Genomic DNA, 20,388 nt, shown 5'->3' with positions numbered 1-20,388 from the left:
AACGGTAGGCGTTCCTTAAGGAACGCCTCCTTTTTGGAAACCACCCACCCCGGCCCGCCTACAAAATGGGGTGAGCTGTCGATCAACATCGACAGCCGCCCCTTTTGTAGAGAGCTCCGGAGCGAGAGTGTTTCTCTCTCGCTCCGGGGCTTGCGCACGTGCAGTGCGGCCGCTGCGCGTGTGCGGGAATAACCATCGGCTCGGTTGCGAGCGCATCGGCGTTTGCGACCGGGTCTGAATGAGACCCTGTAACCTCATAAACAATTGACATGTTACTTTGAATATACTGGCTGTTTTTCTGTTTTTCCCCATGTACAAAAAGATTTATATAGGTGTCAGTTGTTTGCATTTAGCTGGCAGCCATGAGTAATTGGTGGTCTCGTTTACTTCCACCTCCGGTTTTTACCCTCTCATTCTACTCCCATTAAAAAACATATCTAATATGCAAGTATTATATCTCCCAACCCGGCCTCTCCACTCTGCAAAAGGTCTGTGTCTCTCATCCATACGCATGACTTGCTCCCATTTATGGTTACAGGACTTTTTCAGGCTGCACCCACTCTGTGGAATGCCCTCCCTCATACAATAAGATTCTCCGCTAGTCTCCAAACATTCAAGCATTCCCTGCAAACTTCTCTCTTCAGACAAGCTTATCAAATTCCAAAACCACCCACATAATTTTCATAAGCTATCCTACCCAATTACATCCCCACTAAACAGTCCAGCATCTGCACAGTATGGGGTGCATGTGGAACACACTCATGTTCATGTGTCCAGGCTGGGTCTGCTGAGCTCCTCTCTGTTCAGGCCTGCCTTGAGGATTTAAATAATAAGGGGTGTCGCAGCACCTTGCCCCAAATTTCCCCAAAGAAATTCCACACAACATGGCATTGTAGACATTTTAAAATACATTTTCAAAGAGATCCTGTCCAACGACCCCTCATAAATGTGTTGTGAGGATTTAATTTGTTTGTGAATCCGGACTTGGGTTATGAACTGGACTGTGGTCAGAGTGAGTGAAGCTGGCTGACTTGCGCATGTGCAGGAATCTCTGGGAATAGCTCTGGCCCACAATGCTGGATCACAGGAATGGGACCAGATGCTGGATATCTGGAATGGAACCAGATTGGCTTGAACACCAGAATGGGACTGGATTGGCTTGAACCTCGGAATGGGACCGGATTGGCTTAAACACCATAATGAGGCTGGAGTGGCTTGCACACCAGAATGGGGCTGGATTGGCTTGAACATCCAAATGGGACCGGATTGCTGGATATCGGACTGGAATCGATGGAATCAGGTATCAGACTGGAACCAATGGTGCTGGTTATCGGATTGGAACCAATTATACAGGATATCGGTCTGGGACCGATGGAATCAGATATTGGTGTCACAAATCGGGGTCTTAGCATCCTTTACAAACTCAGAGATTCATTAATTTCTGTTTTAAAGATATCTTTGGGACGCCTCCTCGTGATTAACTAATGCACCTGTGTGCTCATCTGGTCAGCCAGGCCAATGGCTGTTCACCACTTTCTATTTAAATCAGTTCCTGGGAGTAACACATTGCCTGAACCACTAGTTCCTTCCCAGTGTAGTTCTCGGCTCGAGGTATACTCCTTGTATCCTGACTTTTCGTTATTTACCATCTCAACCTCCACTGTCATTCTCTGTAGCCATTAATTGCATTCCATCTGCCACGGTGTATTCATCATCTGTCAGCGCTGCAGCTTCCACGCTGCATACAGACCTGCTCCAGCCACTTCACTCAGCCAGCGAGTATACCGTTACCTGCTCTCCATCTGCCACGGTGTATTCATCATCTGTCAGCGCTGCAGCTTCCACGCTGCATACAGACCTGCTCCAGCCACTTCACTCAGCCAGTAAGTATACCGTTACCTGCTCTCCACCTGCCACTGTGCATTTGTCATCTGTCAGCTCTGCAGCTTTCACGCTGCATACAGACCTGCTCCAGCCACTTCACTCAGCCAGTGAGTATACCGTTACCTGCTCTCTATCTGCCACTGTGCATTTGTCATCTGTCAGCTCTGCAGCTTCCACGCTGCATACAGACCTGCTCCTGCCACTTCACTCAGCCAGTGAGTATACTGTTACCTGCTCTCTATCTGCCACGGTGTATTCATCATCTGTCAGCGCTGCAGCTTCCACGCTGCATACAGACCTGCTCCAGCCACTTCACTCAGCCAGTGAGTATACTGTTACCTGCTCTCCATCTGCCACGGTGTATTCATCATCTGTCAGCTCTGCAGCTTTCACGCTGCATACAGGCCTGCTCCAACCACTTCACTCAGCCAGTGAGTATACCGTTACCTTCTCTCCATTTGCCACTGTGTATTTGTCATCTGTCAGCTCTGCAGCTTCCACGCTGCATACAGACCTGCTCCAACCGCTTCACTCAGCCAGTGAGTATACCGTTACCTGCTCTCCATCTGCCACTGTGTATTTGTCATCTGTCAGCTCTGCAGCTTTCACGCTGCATACAGACCTGCTCCAACCACTTCTCTCAGCCAGCGAGTATACCGTTACCTGCTCTCCATCTACCACTGTGTATTCGTCATCTGTCAGCTCTGCAGCTTTCATGCTGCATACAGACCTGCTCCAACCACTTCACTCAGCCAGCGAGTATTAACGTTGCCTGCTTTCCATCTGCCACTGTGTATCGTCACCTGTCAGCACTGCAACTTCCACGCTGCTTACCAACTTGCTTCTCCTCAGTACAGAAGCAGCAAGTGCAGCCATGGCCTTTATTCAATCTACCACTAGTACATCAAACTGCCGAGACAGTGCATGCAAGTTACATATACTGTATTACTCTGTGCCTTGTGGTTATTCAGGTTATTTGGTTATACTATTGTGCTGACCTAGTATTGGTTTCCCGATGCCATGTGCTATTGTCTTGGGTTGGTTCAGAGAAGGGTGTGGGTTCCAGGGCTAGGGTTCAGTGTGCAGTATACAGTCTGTACACCGAGGTGTCCAGTAAGCTGTATTATTTATCCTGACTCTCAGTTTCTGAGTTCCTCCCTGGCTCCAGTTCCAGGTCTTGCGTCAGAGCAGTATCAGAATTGCAGCTTCTTCAAGCTGTACTCCTACTACATAAGACTTCGACTCCTGGTCTGAGTTCCAATCTACCAGTACTATATTGTTCTGAGTTCCGGAGGTCACCTTTGTCCCTGTAGTGTATCCCTAGTCTTGCTGGCCTGCACAGGTCACTAGTCGAGGGGTCGCCCAGTGAGCCTGGTTTGTTCATTCGGTTCCAGTTCAGTATCCATGCATATCACAAGTTTGTGGTTCCTACACTGTCACTAGTGTGCCTACACTTCTGTTTATACCCATTAGCCAAAGTATCATTAAGTCTCCACATTTCCTATGCACATCCGTCATACCTAAGGATCCCGATCCAGATCTACAGAATATCAAATCCGCGACAATGGGACTGGAAGCAATGGTGCTGGTTATTGGATTATAACCGATGATACAGGATATTGGATTGGAACCGGTGGTATCAGGTATCGGACTGGAACCGATAATCCTGGTTATTGGATTGGAACTGGTGATACCGGATATCGGACTGGAACTGATGGAATCAGGTATCGGAATGGAACTGATGGAAAAGATATCAGATTGCAAGATCACCGGGATAGAACCAGAGTGCAGGATGGGACCGGATACTGGAGCCAGTAGTGCAGCAAGATGGTAAACTGCACCTAGAGTCTCTGGGCAATAATAATCTGCAGGAGCTCACTGGGAAACACACAGCTAAGCTGTGGACAACATTGCACTTGCACTTCTGTGTGCTTGGAGAATCCTTATATTCCCCTGGGAGAGCTGGGATCTTGCTGGCCCTCACAGGTCACTATCCCTGGTCTTGCTAGCCTTCACAGGTCACTAGGCAAGGCTTTTATGGTTCCTACACTGTCACTAGTGTACCTACACTACTGTTTATACCAATGAGTAAAGTATTATTAAGCCGCCACATTACCTATGCACATCCATCATACCTATAAGGATCCCGACACGGATCTACTGAATATCAAACTGTGCTCAGGCCCTATGGCTTGGGCAGGGGAACAAAGCCTAAAGGCAGACACCAGGTCTGATTTGACTGATCGTATGAATCGACGGGAAACGGTTCAACAACAGATCATGCAAAAGACTCTCCAGTCTTCCTTGGCCGAAAATCTCAGGGCTGTTAATTCTTCTTTTACATCTTATCTCAGGTTACCTACTCCGGACAAGTACGATGGTAACCCCAAAAATTGTCGGGGGTTTCTTAACCAATGCAGTATCCATTTTGAACTACAAGCTTTAAATTTCCCCACTCAAAGAACTAAGGGCCTGATTCAGACCCACTCGCGAGCGGCTGTACGCTCGCAAGTGGGTCGATGGTCTGCACTGAGCATGCGCACGACGGAGGGAGCTCCGTCGTGCGCATGCGCCAGACACGACGAGCGAAGGACTTTCCTTCGCTCGTTGTGTCCGATCAAAGGGGGCGTGCTGTCAATGTTGATTGACAGCACGCCCCCTTTGGTGGGCGTGCCGGGGGCGTGCCTCCCTGACGGGGGCGTTCCCACGGGAACGCCTCCCGTCAGAAGCCGGCCCACTGACATCACTAGTGATGTCAGTGGGAGTGATTTTGGCTCTGATAGAGCCAAAATCACTCCGGAGCTTGCGGTTGAAAACCTCAACCGCAGGCTCCGGCTCGCAATTTCGATGGTCGCGATGGTCACGACCATCGCGGCCATCAAAATGCACGCTCGTATAGCCTGTGGGTGGTGACCCACAGCTATACGAGCGTCCAGGAGGACGCTCCATGAAAAAGGAGCCCGGCCCTCATGCAGAGCGTGCGCTCTGAGCAGAGCGCACGCTCTGCATGAGGGCCGGGCTCCTTTTTCATGGAGCGTCCTCCTGGACGCTCGTATAGCTGTGGGTCACCACCCACAGGCTATACGAGCGTGCATTTTGATGGCCGCGATGGTCGTGACCATCGCGACCATCGAAATTGCGAGCCGGAGCCTGCGGTTGAGGTTTTCAACCGCAAGCTCCGGAGTGATTTTGGCTCTATCAGAGCCAAAATCACTCCCACTGACATCACTAGTGATGTCAGTGGGCCGGCTTCTGACGGGAGGCGTTCCCGTGGGAACGCCCCCGTCAGGGAGGCACGCCCCCGGCACGCCCACCAAAGGGGGCGTGCTGTCAATCAACATTGACAGCACGCCCCCTTTGATCGGACACAACGAGCGAAGGAAAGTCCTTCGCTCGTCGTGTCTGGCGCATGCGCACGACGGAGCTCCCTCCGTCGTGCGCATGCTCAGTGCAGACCATCGACCCACTTGCGAGCGTACAGCCGCTCGCGAGTGGGTCTGAATCAGGCCCTAAGACTGCCAATATCATTTTGCTCCTGACTGGGGTAGCATTATAATGGCTTTGCCATTGTGGGAGAAGACTGATCCCATTTTGCCGGACATACAAGGATTCATATCCACCTTACGCAAAATATTCGATGAGCCAGGCAGATCTTCCTCAGCAGCATTTGACATCTTGCATCTGAAACAGGGTCATCAATCAGTGAGTCAAATAGTCATTCGATTCAGGAGACTATCCTCTGAGCTCTCATGGAATAATGAGGCTCTTGTAGCAGTTTTCTGGCAAGATCTCTTTAATCGACATGAAAATTAACTTGCAACCAGAGATTTAACTACCAAGCTGGACGATTTAATTACTATGTGTAATCGTATGGTTATTCGGTTCAGAGAAAAACAATTGGAGAAGAATAATATAAAGCACCCTAAAGTTACTCTGTTTCTCAAGTACGGTCATCGTCACCCCTTGCAACTTGGCAAAGCTCGTCTTTCCTCTAAAGAATGTGATCGACCTATCAAGCAGAAGTTATGCATATATTGTGCAGCCTACAGTCATTCTTTGGAGAATTGTCCCCGCAAGTCGGGAAACGCCTCCTAGATAATGACGGAGAGGTTAATCAAGGAGTGTCTCTTAGCTCTCCCGAAAATAAAGACTGTGCTATATCTGTGCAAGTAAAATATCTACAAGGCTCCCATTTCATTGCAGCCTTGGTGGATTCCGGAGCTGCAGAAAATGTTATGTCTGCTAAAATTGTCTTAAGGACTTTCCATACCTGTACACAGAAGTTGCCTGTTCATATTTCTCTCACGGCTGTGGATGGCAGCCGTATTCCCGGAGGTCATATTGAATACCTTACTGTTCCTGTTCAATAATAAAATTTAATTTTTTTAGTGATTTCTGCCGCAGTAGATCAATGTGTCTGCCCAGTCCTCTTTACTAAAACCTGCCCAATCAGATTAAAAAGCAATAAATAAGTAAAGAGAAGGTGTAAGGGATCAAAGGTGATACAGATATAGATAATCTAAAAAATTAATGACGGAGTATAGGAATCTGGACTGATACAAGCATAAACAAATAATGTAAATATACTCCCAATAACAGTGATTTATATTTATACCACAGGTCGTCACCAAGCAACGATTCTATTAGCTTGATAGATATTATCGATGGTGGTCAATGCATGAAAGAAGAAAAAAACAAAGGACCAATGTGTAATAACGTAATGAAATCAGGTCAAATTTCCTTTTGTGTGTATAAACGAAGTAGAGCGGTAAGGTAGATTCTTCCAGAGCTAGAAAAGATCCTCGACACCGCTAATATACGTAGTACAGCGTACCGAAAAACTCACTTCAACTATAAGTGGAAAAAACATATATGGGTATCTTTACATCACCACGTGTGGGTAGTAGGAATACTGGTGTACCCCAACTCACATACATTTTTGGAGGGATCCGCCTATAAAGGTATCTTTGATTAACCAGATGGCGTAGTGAATCTCACAGATACGGTAAAGTTGATCATTTTTATTCCAAATCGTAGTTTCACGATATATATAAAAAGGATTGTAATACCAGTTATCAATGTGGACAAAAAAATTTTTCATTCAAAAAGATCCAAGAATAGAGTCTCAATCACACTCAAAATGGAGAGATGTAAAAATAAAATATGCAGCAAATGAGTCCCCAAAACATGTACAATAAAGGACCGGACTTTAAAGCATGTAATTAGAGGTCGTGCATACCTCCACTTGTAATAGTGATAAAATCCCTTTAGAACTAGTCCTCAACTGTCTGCACCCTACATGTTTTGGGGAGTCGTTTGCTGCGTATTTTATTTCTCCATTTTGAGTGTGATTGAGACTCTATTCAACTTTACCGTTTGCACAAAAGGAAATTTGACCTGTTTTCATTATGTTATTACACATTGGTCCTTACTGTTCCTGTGCCAATCCTTATTGGAGTATTACATTCAGAGACTATGGGAGGAATTCAAATAGACGCAAAAACTTAATGTCAGTGAAGTTTTTGTACACGTCGGGTGTTTTGGTGCGATATTTTAGCGTCTTTTGTCTGTGCTTTCTCCCCTTTTTCGCACTATCCTAAAAGCAGTGAAAAAGCATTAGAATGATAACTGCTAGTGGAGTAACCTGCGAAAAGTACAGCTAATTTTGGGGAGATCTATCTGTACCCCATAAAAAAGCTATCTGACATAGGAAATCAATTTAGAAGGGTATTAGTGGCCCTAAAAAAAGTATTTGGTGTTTTTAAACTGTGACAGCCACCTGCAATGTTTAAAACACCTGTCCCATCCATACAGCCCCCCAAAAGACCTGACCCACTACTTTAAACCCATTTTCCAACAATGATATGTCATTATTGGCCAAATTAAGGTAATTAAAAAAATATTTGTGCTTAATTTGTCATTACGGGGGTTTTCAAAGGGTTCTGAACAAAGTCCCCAAATTTTTAACCAAAAATAGGGATTTCGCACAATTTTTCACCTGCTCTGAGATGGTGAAAACTTTTCGCCGGTGTTTGTCTATGGAGAATTCGCATGTGCAAAAACTTCGGCAACAGGATTGCACGATATGCCTTTTTGTGCAAAAAGTTTGCACCTGTGAAAACTTTTCGCAAAACTGCTGCTTTTCGCGGCTAATTGAATTTGGCCCTATATCTTTTTTAGAGATTCCTGAATCCACCAGTCCGATTGTTCTTGGATTTCCCTGGTTACAGCATCATAACCCACACATGGCCCTCTTACCTCTATGTCTGTCAGTTATTACCCTGTTTTGTTCTATCAATGTTTCCAATTGTAAAGCGCAACGGAATATGCTGCGCTATATAAGAAACTGTTAATAAATAAAATAAATAAATTGACTGGTTATCTCCACATATTCTATCATGAGGTCCCAACTGTACCAAGTACAGGGGGTCCCAACTGTAACTGTCTTCTGACTGTTCTACCACATTGTTCTAGGTCTGAAGATAAACCCTCTGGGTTACCTATACCCTACAGACAATTAGTTGAAGTCTTCAGTAAACATGCTTTTTTTTTTTAGACTATATCAAAGACAATTTGGAACGTGGGTTCATACATCCTTCCTCATCACCAGCTGGTGCGGGTTTCTTTTTTGTAAAAAAGAAAGACAGAGGACTGCGACCATGCATTGATTATTGTGGTCTCAATGAGATAACAGTTAAAAATAAATATCCGTTACCCCTCATAACAGAGTTATTTGACCGAGTCAAAGGAGATACTACATTCACTAGAATGGATCTCAGTGAAGCATATAATTTGATGCGACGAATGGAAGACAGCATTCACTACCAGAGACGGTCATTATGAGTACCTCGTGATGCCATTTGATCTATGTAATGCACCAGCAGTGTTTCAGAATTGAAATCTTTTACCACATATACTATTACACATTTGTCACAATGGGGTTTAGTTACTAAAGTGTGGGTTTGTAGAAGTGGAGATGTTACCCATAGCAAACAATCAGATTCTAGCTATTATCTTCTATAAGGTGCTAGATAAATGCTAAGTAGAATCTGATTGGTTGCTATGGACAACATCTCCACCTTTTAAAACCCGCACTTTAGTAAATATACCCCTATGTGTCTATTTAACTAATACAGTTATACCACTAGAACACAATAGAAGTGAGCATAAATAGTATTGTTACTTTTAACCGCTTTTTTCCAAAAATGTCCCCAAAATTGTAAATTTCTAAAAGTAAATAATAACTATTTAAACTTGACTCCCCGTGAGCCTCGGCGGCAGGAAGACGGCCTTCCTTCTGTACACAGCCCGGCCGGCAGGAGGAGGGGGATCAGCTTAAGAAAGGAATCAAGTTGGTGGGGTTGCTGCGGCAACCAAGAGGCTGGTTGGTTGGGATAAGCCCGGCGGCTGCCTGAAGATCAGCTTTCAGCAGCCGCCCGCAGGCTCCTCTGACATGGTCACATCAGATGTGACCGTGTCAAGCAAAGCCCAGCTTGGAGATGTGACCACGCCCGGCAATTGGTAAATATCTTATAGAAAGCTTTGAGTAGTGAAAGAAACTAATTTCAGTTTGATAATCATTTTATATTTGAGTTATTTTTCTATAATAATGGGCTGATACTTTGTTTGTTGTGAAGGTTGTGGTACGGGAACTCCTTGCACAGTACACCAGACAATATGAAGAAAGCCCAGTCTTTGGTCTTCTCAGAAACTGGACCAGCTCTATTGGTGACAGGCTAAGAACAAGGTATGTATTGTAAAAACATATTGAGATATAGACAAAATATTTCTTTTACAATATGTGTCCTGCCAAGTTTACAGCTTGGCTACATGTGCCTGTTTATGAGATGTTTACAGGAGATGAATACCCCCAAGACAAAACATAGTGTGAGCTATTAGTAATAAATGACAAAGGTGCAGCCGGGTGTGTCAAACCATTCTGTAGCCTGAGACCACAACTGAAGTGGTGCAATAGTCATCCCTTCCACAAGTGACCACAATTATTGTTATTAGTGTACTGTAAATATACCATATAAAATACTAGTATATTAATATATCTAACACTGAGGTGAAAACCACTAATTAAATCTTCATAAGAAAAGAAAATCTGTATTGGTTAAACAAACTATACTTTCTGCCTCCGTTTTCTTCAATATAAGCATGCCCCTATGTGCAATAATCCACAGCTGTCAATGTGCATTTAGACTTCAAGTGCGGTCAAAGCAAATACTTGTTTGGTTGCTAAGGACTACTGCACATTTATACTCATGCACCTTGTTAGTAAATATTCCCCATTATCGAAAACTTACTTGTACAGTATGTTCTGTGTTTGTGTGGGTTTTCGTCAATGCGCTCTAGCTTCTTCCCACAATATCTGAAAGGTATTTCATTAAGGTGGGTTTATACCAAAAAAAAACACAGAACTTACACTGTAAACTGCAATGTGACAGGGACTGATGTGAGTAGCACTGAATAATACATACAAGAGCCGTAACTAGACTTTTTGGTGCCCTGTGCCAGAGAAAGCATTGCCCTCCCCCCCACCTATTTTTTAAATAGGGACATAAAATAATGCACCTGAAAAAGAGCCAGGAAAGAGATAGGGGAGGACAGCAGATGCTGGGGATAAAAGAAGAGGTAGCTACATGTGGGAATGATAATAAACAGAAAATTGACAGGCCCAAACAGCACCCCCTGCCCTGCATCATGGCACAGGTCACCCTAGTTACGGCCCTGCAATTAGTAATATAATAACGAATAATAAATAAAATAAAACTGAAAGTAAAAAAACCCTGCATTACCACATGTGACCAGTAGGGACCACTTAAGACCACTGATACAGAGCCCTTTAAAGCATGTCTTTTTTTTTTTTACATACCATTTGATAGCTATGTGCAGTTGTTATTTATACAAATGATTGTTTATGTTAGGGCTGCAATGCATATAATGTAATATGTCATTTAATTGAAAAATTATATGGATGAATTCTGCCCATAAAAATCTTGCGCTTGTTATGTTTCCCATTTAATGTACATTTTGTACTGTGCCTCTTATATGTAGAATAGTCTCCTCAGAAAGATTGGACCTAAAAAATGTAAATTGTAAATGAGAATGGACCATAATAGTTAGAGCCGGATTAAGCCTTCGGGGGGCTCTGAGCAAAGACACAAGTGCGCTATGTACTGATAAACACGTATACAGTGTACAAACTATTAAAGGTTCAAACTAACTTTACTGTACAATCACACAAACACACTCTAACTTGAAGACCATTTGCTGCATGCATTCTAGTGCTGTCAGCTGATCCAGTTTCTTATTCTTCTGCTGAACCTGGTCTGCTCCCGCCGTACTCTCTACTGAGACACCTGATTGCCACCGGCTGCATGTTTCTTCATGTAGGACTCTCACTCCACCTCCCCCAACTAAACAGCATTATGTCCTCTCCTTTGTCCATGTGTTCTCTAAATATATCATGCGGAATGTATAGTGTGTACAGCTGATCGCATACACACTATGGTCAATGCATTGCAGCATTTCATATACAGATTCAGACTCATTTACATACTGATGTACAAATATCACACACCAAATTGTTTATTGCAATCTAGCAAAGCAGTTTTATTGCTCCCAGTTGTTTTATTTGTGCAAATAAGATGCACATTTTCAGTTTAAAAAAGACGCTTGGCGCAGCCAAGTCATTTGGGACCTGGTGCGCCGAGAGGAGCTGTTTGGTGCGATTGAAGCCACAGTGTATGAGGACACATCTGTATGTAAGTTGCCAAGAATCAAACTAGTAGTGTTTGTACTTATGGTGCGTACACACAGTCAGATCTGTCAGATGAACAATTGAACGATTTTACCAACGATTTGAACGATTGAATGATTTCAGACTGTATTAAAATGAATGAAATCATCAAAATCTGACTGCAAACACAACCGATGTCAGTTATCGTTATCTGACATGCGGGAACGCGCATCGTTCATCATTGCAGGCCCACATGTCAGATTTGTTTCAGATATGAACAGTTGAACGATTTTTAAAATCGTTATTGTTCATATCTGACAACAAATCTGACCGTGTGTATGCACCATTACCCTGCATGAGTCAACATTGATCTATTTGTTGAACACAGTGTGAATAAAACATCCTACATGAATAACAATCCTTATCCTGATTCCAATAAAATAATCCTTGTGAATATAATTTAAATATAATTTTAAAAAATACTCCCAAAACAACATGTTTATCCATTTGTAATATGAATGGAGCCTCCTAGCTGTGTGAAATAGGGACTTCAACAATTGTTCATAAAAGTAATCCTTTAAGTCTTACAAACCATGCTAATGGGTCCGATGGTTCTCAATGTTAGCGATGTTTACTCTATCTCGCATACTGATAAGGCAAGGAAAACATCCTTTGTTGTCAATATGTTGAAGGCAGTTGGGCTTGATAGTGGTAGCAGTATGTTCACTCAAAGACTCATCAAAGACTGGGAGCCAGTCTAGATTTAAGTTCATGGCTGTTTGGTAAAGGACAGATGCTTTGGAAGGTAGAGAAGTGCCCTTGTAATAAAATGTTTTGAGTTAAAATAAACTATACAGTTTAAAACACAGTTCATGTAGCATAAATGCATTAGGAAAAAATGAGAAACACCAATATAACATTAACTAATAGGTATTGAGCCAAGTAGGGCCATTACGGTCTGTATGCCCCGTGGCATTGAGTCTACCAGTGTTGAATTACTCAAAAGGGACTTCTCCCCATTCTTCTGCAAGAAAACAAATGCCTGTCACTTTGCCTTCTCACACATTGTTCCGCAATATCTCATAAAGGGACAACTGAGTAAAGATCTGATCATCGTAAAGATTAAAACATAGATAACATAAGTGTAATGCCCATTAAACCGTTGGGCAACCACACACTGTGGGTAGAAGCTTTGTCATTCTGGATAAGAAACCTCAAAGCAATCACCAAATTATATGACATGCGGTGACACTCACTCAGTAACTCAGAACCATTAAGTAGTGATTAGCATTGACCTTGCCTTCTAAGAAAATTACTGTACCCAAACCATTCCAAGAAATTGTGCCCCACAATTTCACAGAACCACATAACCATTCAGTGTTGTAGAGTCCATTAGGTTGGCTCCTCATCCATTTGTCAAGAACATGGTGAGGGATGATTGATCTCAGATTGCCTGCCTTCACTACTTAATGGTTCTAATAGTTCATTGCATGTGCTCTTTGCACCGCTGAAATTTCAAACGTATACCGGACTCCTGCTCCACTCTAACGTGCACAGCAGAGCTCGGAGCCAGCCCCAGTGATCAGCTGCGTGGTCTAAACAGACCACATGCTGATACACTGCAAAAAAAAAAAAAATAGTTAAAAAAAAATTAACTTACCTGAGTCCAAGGACCGGAGTTCAGGGCTCCGGTGATGTCCTCCCTCCGGTCAGGTGGTCTCCCTTACTGCACTGTGGCCTGGTCATCAGGTAACCGGGTCCCAGTGCAGTATGGGATGTCAGCTGACGGTAGTCATTGAGGACATCACTGGAGCCCGGATCATGCCAGTAAGTGCAATTAAGGGAGGGGGAGGGCGCGGGGGGGGGGGGACCACATAGCAGTCTGTGCACAGGGCACACAGAGACATTGGTGTGAGTGGTAGGTGAAGGCGCTGTTGTCACCAGTCTATATAGCACTGCTGGTCACGTGGGACACTCCCGCGACAGGACCCCTATGCAAAGTAATACAACTAGAACACCTGAAATAAAAATAATGTTAGCAGAAGTGATTTCATCATGGGCGAAGCCGCAGGAAACAGGTATGTGTGTATATATATATATATATATATATATAGCTTGTAGTTTGGCACTTGTAACAAATGTAGAGTAAGATGTCCAGGTGCCTTCCTTTTATAAACATGTGAATCACAGCCCTCCTCAAGAACCCGATGAGTCCTAAAAAAACACTGGTCCTGATGATAAGGTCTGCCGAGACCTTGAAACGTCGACTTCTTTGGTGTATTATGTCACTCATTTAATAAAAAAAATTTCATATCACGGAGTGACGCCTATTCTTTCTTCGGAGGACTCATCGGGTACTTGAGGAGGGCTGTGATTCATATATATATATATATATATATATTCAAGGTGAAAATGGAAAGGCACTCAGAGACGCAAATAACTTCAAGCAGCTACAATGATGAAATCAACGTTTCGGAGAGAACCTCCTTTATCAAGACTGTACAGTCTTGATAAAGGAGGTTCTCTCCGAAACGTTGATTTCATCATTGTAGCTGCTTGAAGTTATTTGCGTCTCTGAGTGCCTTTCCATTTTCACCTTGAATATACAATTTTTTGGGTTGTGGCACCGGAGCTACCCTAATGGAAAGTTATATATGAGTGCCGGTCTAAACGTTGTCTTTATATATATATATATATATATATATATATATATATATATATATATGTATTGTGGTGAGAGGATATGTGTATATATATATATATATATATATATATATATATATGTATATATTGTGGTGAGAGGGTGGTATCTCACCTGAATTGCCCACATTCTGGTGGGATAAGCTCCCTCCGAGGAAGAGGAAAACAAGACTGGCACCGCCCTTGCGAGCGGCTCTGAATCAGGGCCTGTGACTGATGTCGCAGAAACATATCTGCACATGCCCAGTGTGGCTCCTGTGCATATCACATTTACATAAATCTCTGCATTAGGCTCACATTCCCACATGTCCCAATGAGGCACACCTTCACTGTCATACTATAGTACATATGATATTCTTGTGATTTATAGGTGCTGATAGGTTTAAAGAATCTAACTTCATAATTCAACAGTCTACAGCAGGGGTTCCCAATCACACTAACAGTCCAGGTTTTAAGGATAGCCATACTTGAGCACAGGTGTCTTAAATAGTGCTGCAGTTATTTTGATTCAACCATCTGTGCTCAAGCATGGATACCACTAAAACCTGGACTGTTTGTGCCTTGAGGACCGATGTTGATAACTACTGGACTACAGGCTATACATTATATAAGATATCCACATTTTCCAAATATTATTATAATTTAGAGACTTTTCTCTACTGAAAACATAAAATTGCCAGAATAATATACCTGAAAGTATCATTATGATTCAGAGTCATGGGACTGAAAGTAAGCAAACAAGCAATCACTGTATGAAAAGATACAAATTAAGTCATTCATCTATAACTAAAACCACAAAAAAGCTAATAAATTACATCATCGCATAGACACATTGTAGAGAAATAACATTAGATTAGAGAGTCTGCAAAATGTGACAAAGACTCAGCAAACATTAATGATTAATGTTATGTACCATACATATTGTTGCCGTTTGTAATATGACTGAATCCCATTGCTTTTATCCATATCTCCCAGTATAGATTATCTCCCTAGTCCGTTGTTTGCCCAGAGCATACATATATTGGAGCAGTAGCCATTACTCCCATAACTTGACAACTCCCCGATGAAGAGGACAAAGAATGCAGGTGCACACTCACAGTACTAAGGACAATGATAATCAAAATAATCCTGATTAGGGACCCATCTTATGGGGTTCACAGGGACGGGCAAACATTTTTGACCAAACATATACTAAGAACCTCACTTATACTCCATGTTAATGGAATAGTTTATCAGGATTATTTTGATGAGTATTGTTCTTAGTATTGTGAGTGTGCACCTGCATGCTTTGTCCCCTGTATTGTACTACAAGTCTCAGCATGGTAGCACCTCCCCCTTTCCAATTATGAATCCAGTTAGCTTTCCTTTTTTCCCGCTGTCTGTCAGGGAGAAGTTACATCAGTGGCGGATCCAGGAATCCCTATATGCTGGGTTGGGGAGGGAGGTTCCCAGAGTCTCTGTTCTCTCAGGAGAGAAGTGTTAGGGGAATAGCCATTGCAACTGTGAAGCAGGAGCCATATTTCCTGCGTACAGTATCGCAGACGCAGGATGGTTGAGACACACCCTGTTGCCTCCCCCAAACGCACCCTGACTGTCACTGCGAATAAAGACTTGCAGTATGCGACTACGGTAATGTACCTTGAGGCATGCACAGTATATACTGTATATACTGTGCAGTGATGGAGCACGTGCAGAGCAGGATAGTCTTTTTGGACAACTGAAAAGACTGCCAGCGAGTACTTTGCAGGGAAAGCGTGTTATTGCGGCCCCTCTCCCTGCGATTATTGCTAAATAGACCCCTTATTGAGAACTTTAAAGAATCATTAAGGCTGAATGTGGGTATCAGATTACAAAAAATAGGCAAAAATGACATTGGTGGATTTAAAAAACACAAAACTGCTAAAGAAATCGTTCATTTGGAATAAAAATATCTAAATGCTGAATTAGGAAATCTGAATTTAATAAGAATGGCCACACCCATACATGTATTGTTTTTATCATGTTTAATGGGCTTGTTTTTTTTCAGCTGTTTTACACAGAAACATAACTTCTTTTACAGAGTATTTTCAAACACCAACCTTATAAACTTTTGCGATCTACTGTACCAAGTATAGACATTTGGATACACCATAAGTGCATGCCCGAAAGAGGGGGTATGGCCTCAGGGTAATGGGTGTGGGGACTGTCCTGACAAAATCGGGACGGACAGCTGGAAGGTGTGCCTTTCACTAATCTGAGCCAATGAAGCGTAAACTAAGAAAACAGCAATTTTAAATTAATTTTAAAAGCCAGCAAGTATATATGTCATCAGATCTCCCCAACATTCCTCTTGTTTACCCATCAAACCTCAGGTGCAGGTATATAGCAGGGACTCTCTGAGATAGGAGTGCAGCTATATAATAGACCAGGGGTGCAGTTATACAGTAGGGACTCGGGGATCTCTGAGATAGGGGTGCAGCTATATACTAGGGACCAGGGGTGCATCTATATACTAGGAACCAGGGGTGTAGCTATATACCAGGAACTCTCTGAGATAGGGGTGCAGCTATATAGTAGTGACCAGGGGTGCAGTTATATACTAGGGACTCAGGTGTCTCTGAGGGAATCCGTATGATTTACTGCCGGCTGCATGGTTCAAATCCCGACAGCGGAAGCCCGATAGGGGTGAAGATCCCGACTGCTCTAAAGGGTAAGTACCGCTAATCTTACCCCCCCCCCACCCCCGACCCTAACCCTCCCTTAGGGGTGCCTATACCCTAACCCCCCTCTAAGTGCCTAAACCTAACCTCCCCTTCCCTGCTGCCTAAACCTAAGTCTCCTGTGGGGGGTGCCTAACCCTAACCTCCCCCCGGGGGTGCCTAACCCTAACTCCCCCTTCCCCTAGCCTAACCCTAACCCTCCCAGGGGGCTGCCTAAATCCTAAGTCCCCCCCAGGAGGAGCTCCTAACCTAGCCGCTCCCCCCCCCATCCCCCGCGTGGCTGTCCGCGGCCGGCTTACCTTCGATCCTCGTAGGTAAAACAACCGTTGCCGGGATTAGACGGTCGGGATACCGATGGTCGGCATTTAGACCGTCAACATCCCGACTGCATACCATCTCTGAGACAGGGGTGGAGCTATATATTAGGGACCAGGAGTGCAGTTATATTCCAGGGATCAGGGAAGCAGCTATATACTAGGGACCAGGGGGGAACTATATACCAAGGACCAGGGGTGCAGCTATATACAAGGAACTCGGGTGTCTCTGAGACAGGGGTGTCACTATATACCAGGGGACCAGGGGTGCAGTTATATACTAGGGACTCAGGTGTCTCTGAGACAGTGGTGCAGCTATATACTAAGGACCAGGCGTGGAACTATATACCAAGGACCAGGGGTGCAGCTATATACCAGGAACTCGGGTCTCTCTGAGGCTAGGGGAAGGGGGGGGTTAGGGTTAGGCACTAGGGGGGAGGTTAGGGTTAGGCACCCCCCCAGGAGAGTTAGGTTTAGGGGGTGGGAAAGGGGGGTTAGGTTTATGCACCCTTGGGTAGAGGTTAGGGTTAGGCACTAAGAGGGGAGGTTAGGGTTAGGCACCCCTAAAGGAGGGTTAGGGGGGGGAGAGGGGAGGGTTAGGTTACTTACCTTTAGCTGTCAGGATTTAGACCCGCTGGCCTGCCTCTGTCTGTATTTGATCCGCCGGCATTACATACCAATTCCAGATAGTGAGTGTGATATAGGGGCTGAATTTGTGTCGATGCTGCAGCGTCCCTGTCTGCGTCTTTTGCCGGTCCTACATGCACGATTATATGGCTTATAATTCCCTGGTGTACAGCCGTGCGCCTGAATGTGCAAGGACTGAGATGCCCACTTTTAAGACGCTGCTTGCTCCATCGAAACTTGCACCAGCCCCATGCTTAGAGCGGATTCTCAATCAGACTATGGCCTCCAATCTAAGCGATTAAGCATCTTTGGTCCTAATTCAGCAGCGGACGTAATACCGATATCTACGCAGAACGAGCTATCGTTGGCCATTGCGCATACATGTAAGCAGCGCTGTGCACACGCTTCTATTGCTTTGCGATTACGGATGTACAGAGGAATCACTCGCAAAGTGAGTGACAGGTTGTCAGCGTTTGTGGGAGGTAATTGGGGGGTGGTCAAAAACCGCAGGTGTGTCTGACCACTTGTACACCATTTCATGGGCGTGCATAAATTAGCCATTGCAATCTCAGCATAAGAGCTGTCTGCGCGTGAGGAGAGTCGCTGTATTTGAGACAGGTCAGACCTGCTGCAAGGGCTGCGTGACTGGTCGATGTTTGTGAATTTTACTGATTTTTAAGCTGGTAATGGACATCGGACGCTGATGAGAAGCCAGAGGTGGGCGTCCCTATGCCCGGGTAAGACTTGAAACTATTAGCTTATTTTCGTAGCTGCCTTCCGTGCGAAATCGCAGCTGTGATTGCATTAGAGTGCGCTGCTGAATCATGCCATGAGTTCACAACCAGTTCAGCGACACTAGCATAAGACCAATGCCCAGCACATTCCCAATAAACTTCGGATTCAATGCATCTCGGGTCGCTACATTATACGTACATACTGTACCATGGGAAGCTTATGCTGTGCGACTTTTAGCGACTTAGATACACACGAAGCCGAAAAACATTGTGCATTTGCCTGAAAACCAGCATTGCATGTGACTCAGGACCTTATTCAGAGGCGGGCGTACGGTCTACGACCGCACGGCCGCCTCGATGTTTGGCCAGTGCGCATGCGCACGAGGGAGCCGGCTCCCTCGTGCGCATGCGTGAGACCCGCTACGACCGACAGCGCCGGTCGTAGCGGGTCTCTTTCCAAAGGGGGCGAGCTGTCGATGTTGATTGACAGCTCGCTCCGTTTGGAAGGCGGACCGGGGGGGTGGCAGCCCAAACGGAGGCGTTCAACGCCTGCCGTTTGGGGGAGGCCCCAATGATATCACTAGTGATGTCACTAGTGATGTCAGTGGAGAGCTTCCGGCTCTGACAGAGCCAGAAGCTCTCCGGGGCTTACGACAAGTGAGACCCTACCCTAGGGTCTCGTCGTAAGCCCCGATGGTCGCGATGGTCTCAGACCATCGCGACCATCACCCGAGCGGTCGTTAGAGCTGTGGGTGTAAACCCACAGCCTAACGACCGAAACAGAGGCGGGCGGTCAGGATGCAAGCGGCCGCCCAGTTTCTGAGCGACCGCTTGCATCCTCCGACCGCCTCTGAATGAGGCCCTCAGAATCAGCCCGATGAGGTATGAAATATACGCTCCAATAAATGATCTGATCTCCATAGTATTGGTATTTCGATATTAGCAATATTTAGTACATTACAGTGAAAGAGAAAGATAATGCATGTATTAAAGTGCTAAACATAACTTCATGTTATAACATGATGAATGAAAAGGAAACCATAAGACTCCCGTTTTGTTAACGCAGTGCCGAAACGTTTACCACAATGAATATGCATCATGTAACAGAAAAAAGCATGATTGAGCAATATAAAGATATAGAATGGTATACTGTAACTCAACTAACCTTAAATTACATTGGACATACTGTACAATATATAATTAAATATAAAAATATTTAAAAGTTAATCCATGAACACCTAAACCATCATTCAGAAAAAATTGGAATAGGAAATTATGAAGCAATGATAAAAAAAGAGATCTGTACCTTCATAACAAGTTACCATAGGCCGGTGTGTTTAATTCATAGATTCCATAGGGTCAATTACTAATCCCCTCTGCAATCTATGTATGTTTTATTGCTTTAAATTTAAAGCTAGCAATATTTTTATTATGCTGGTGCAATAGTGCCATGATACATTGGAGCCGCAATTGCCCTAGTATTGCATGCCCCCATCCATATGCTTGGCTAAATATTGGTCATCATTGTTATTGTGCACTTGCAGCAGTCCAATCTCAGTGTGTTCATATCTCTGCATAGGTTGCTATTCTATGTACATGCCCTCACTAAACCTTGCCTATATGTGAATGCTCTGTTACCACCCAATAGGAGTATGCTTGGCAGCTAATCATGTACAGTGCACAAC

General features: G+C 44.3%; 1 protein-coding gene across 2 annotated transcripts in view; it reads left to right on the top strand.

The window, feature by feature from the left end:
- The window catches only part of ACOXL (acyl-CoA oxidase like), a 549,975-nt gene that overhangs the window by 332,783 nt on the left and 196,804 nt on the right, over positions 1-20,388 (top strand). For both annotated transcript variants that reach the window (XM_088477381.1, XM_088477382.1), the window contains exon 14: positions 9,522-9,631. In XM_088477381.1, the coding sequence (XP_088333507.1) occupies positions 9,522-9,631 (110 nt within the window). The remainder of the gene's footprint in view (positions 1-9,521; positions 9,632-20,388) is intronic.

Source organism: Taudactylus pleione, unplaced genomic scaffold (assembly GCF_031769625.1).
Source record: "Taudactylus pleione unplaced genomic scaffold, aTauple2 ptg000201l, whole genome shotgun sequence".
NCBI lineage: Eukaryota > Metazoa > Chordata > Amphibia > Anura > Myobatrachidae > Taudactylus > Taudactylus pleione.
The sequence above is the reverse complement of the archived record's forward strand: the minus strand, read 5'-3'. Positions and strand labels throughout refer to the sequence as shown.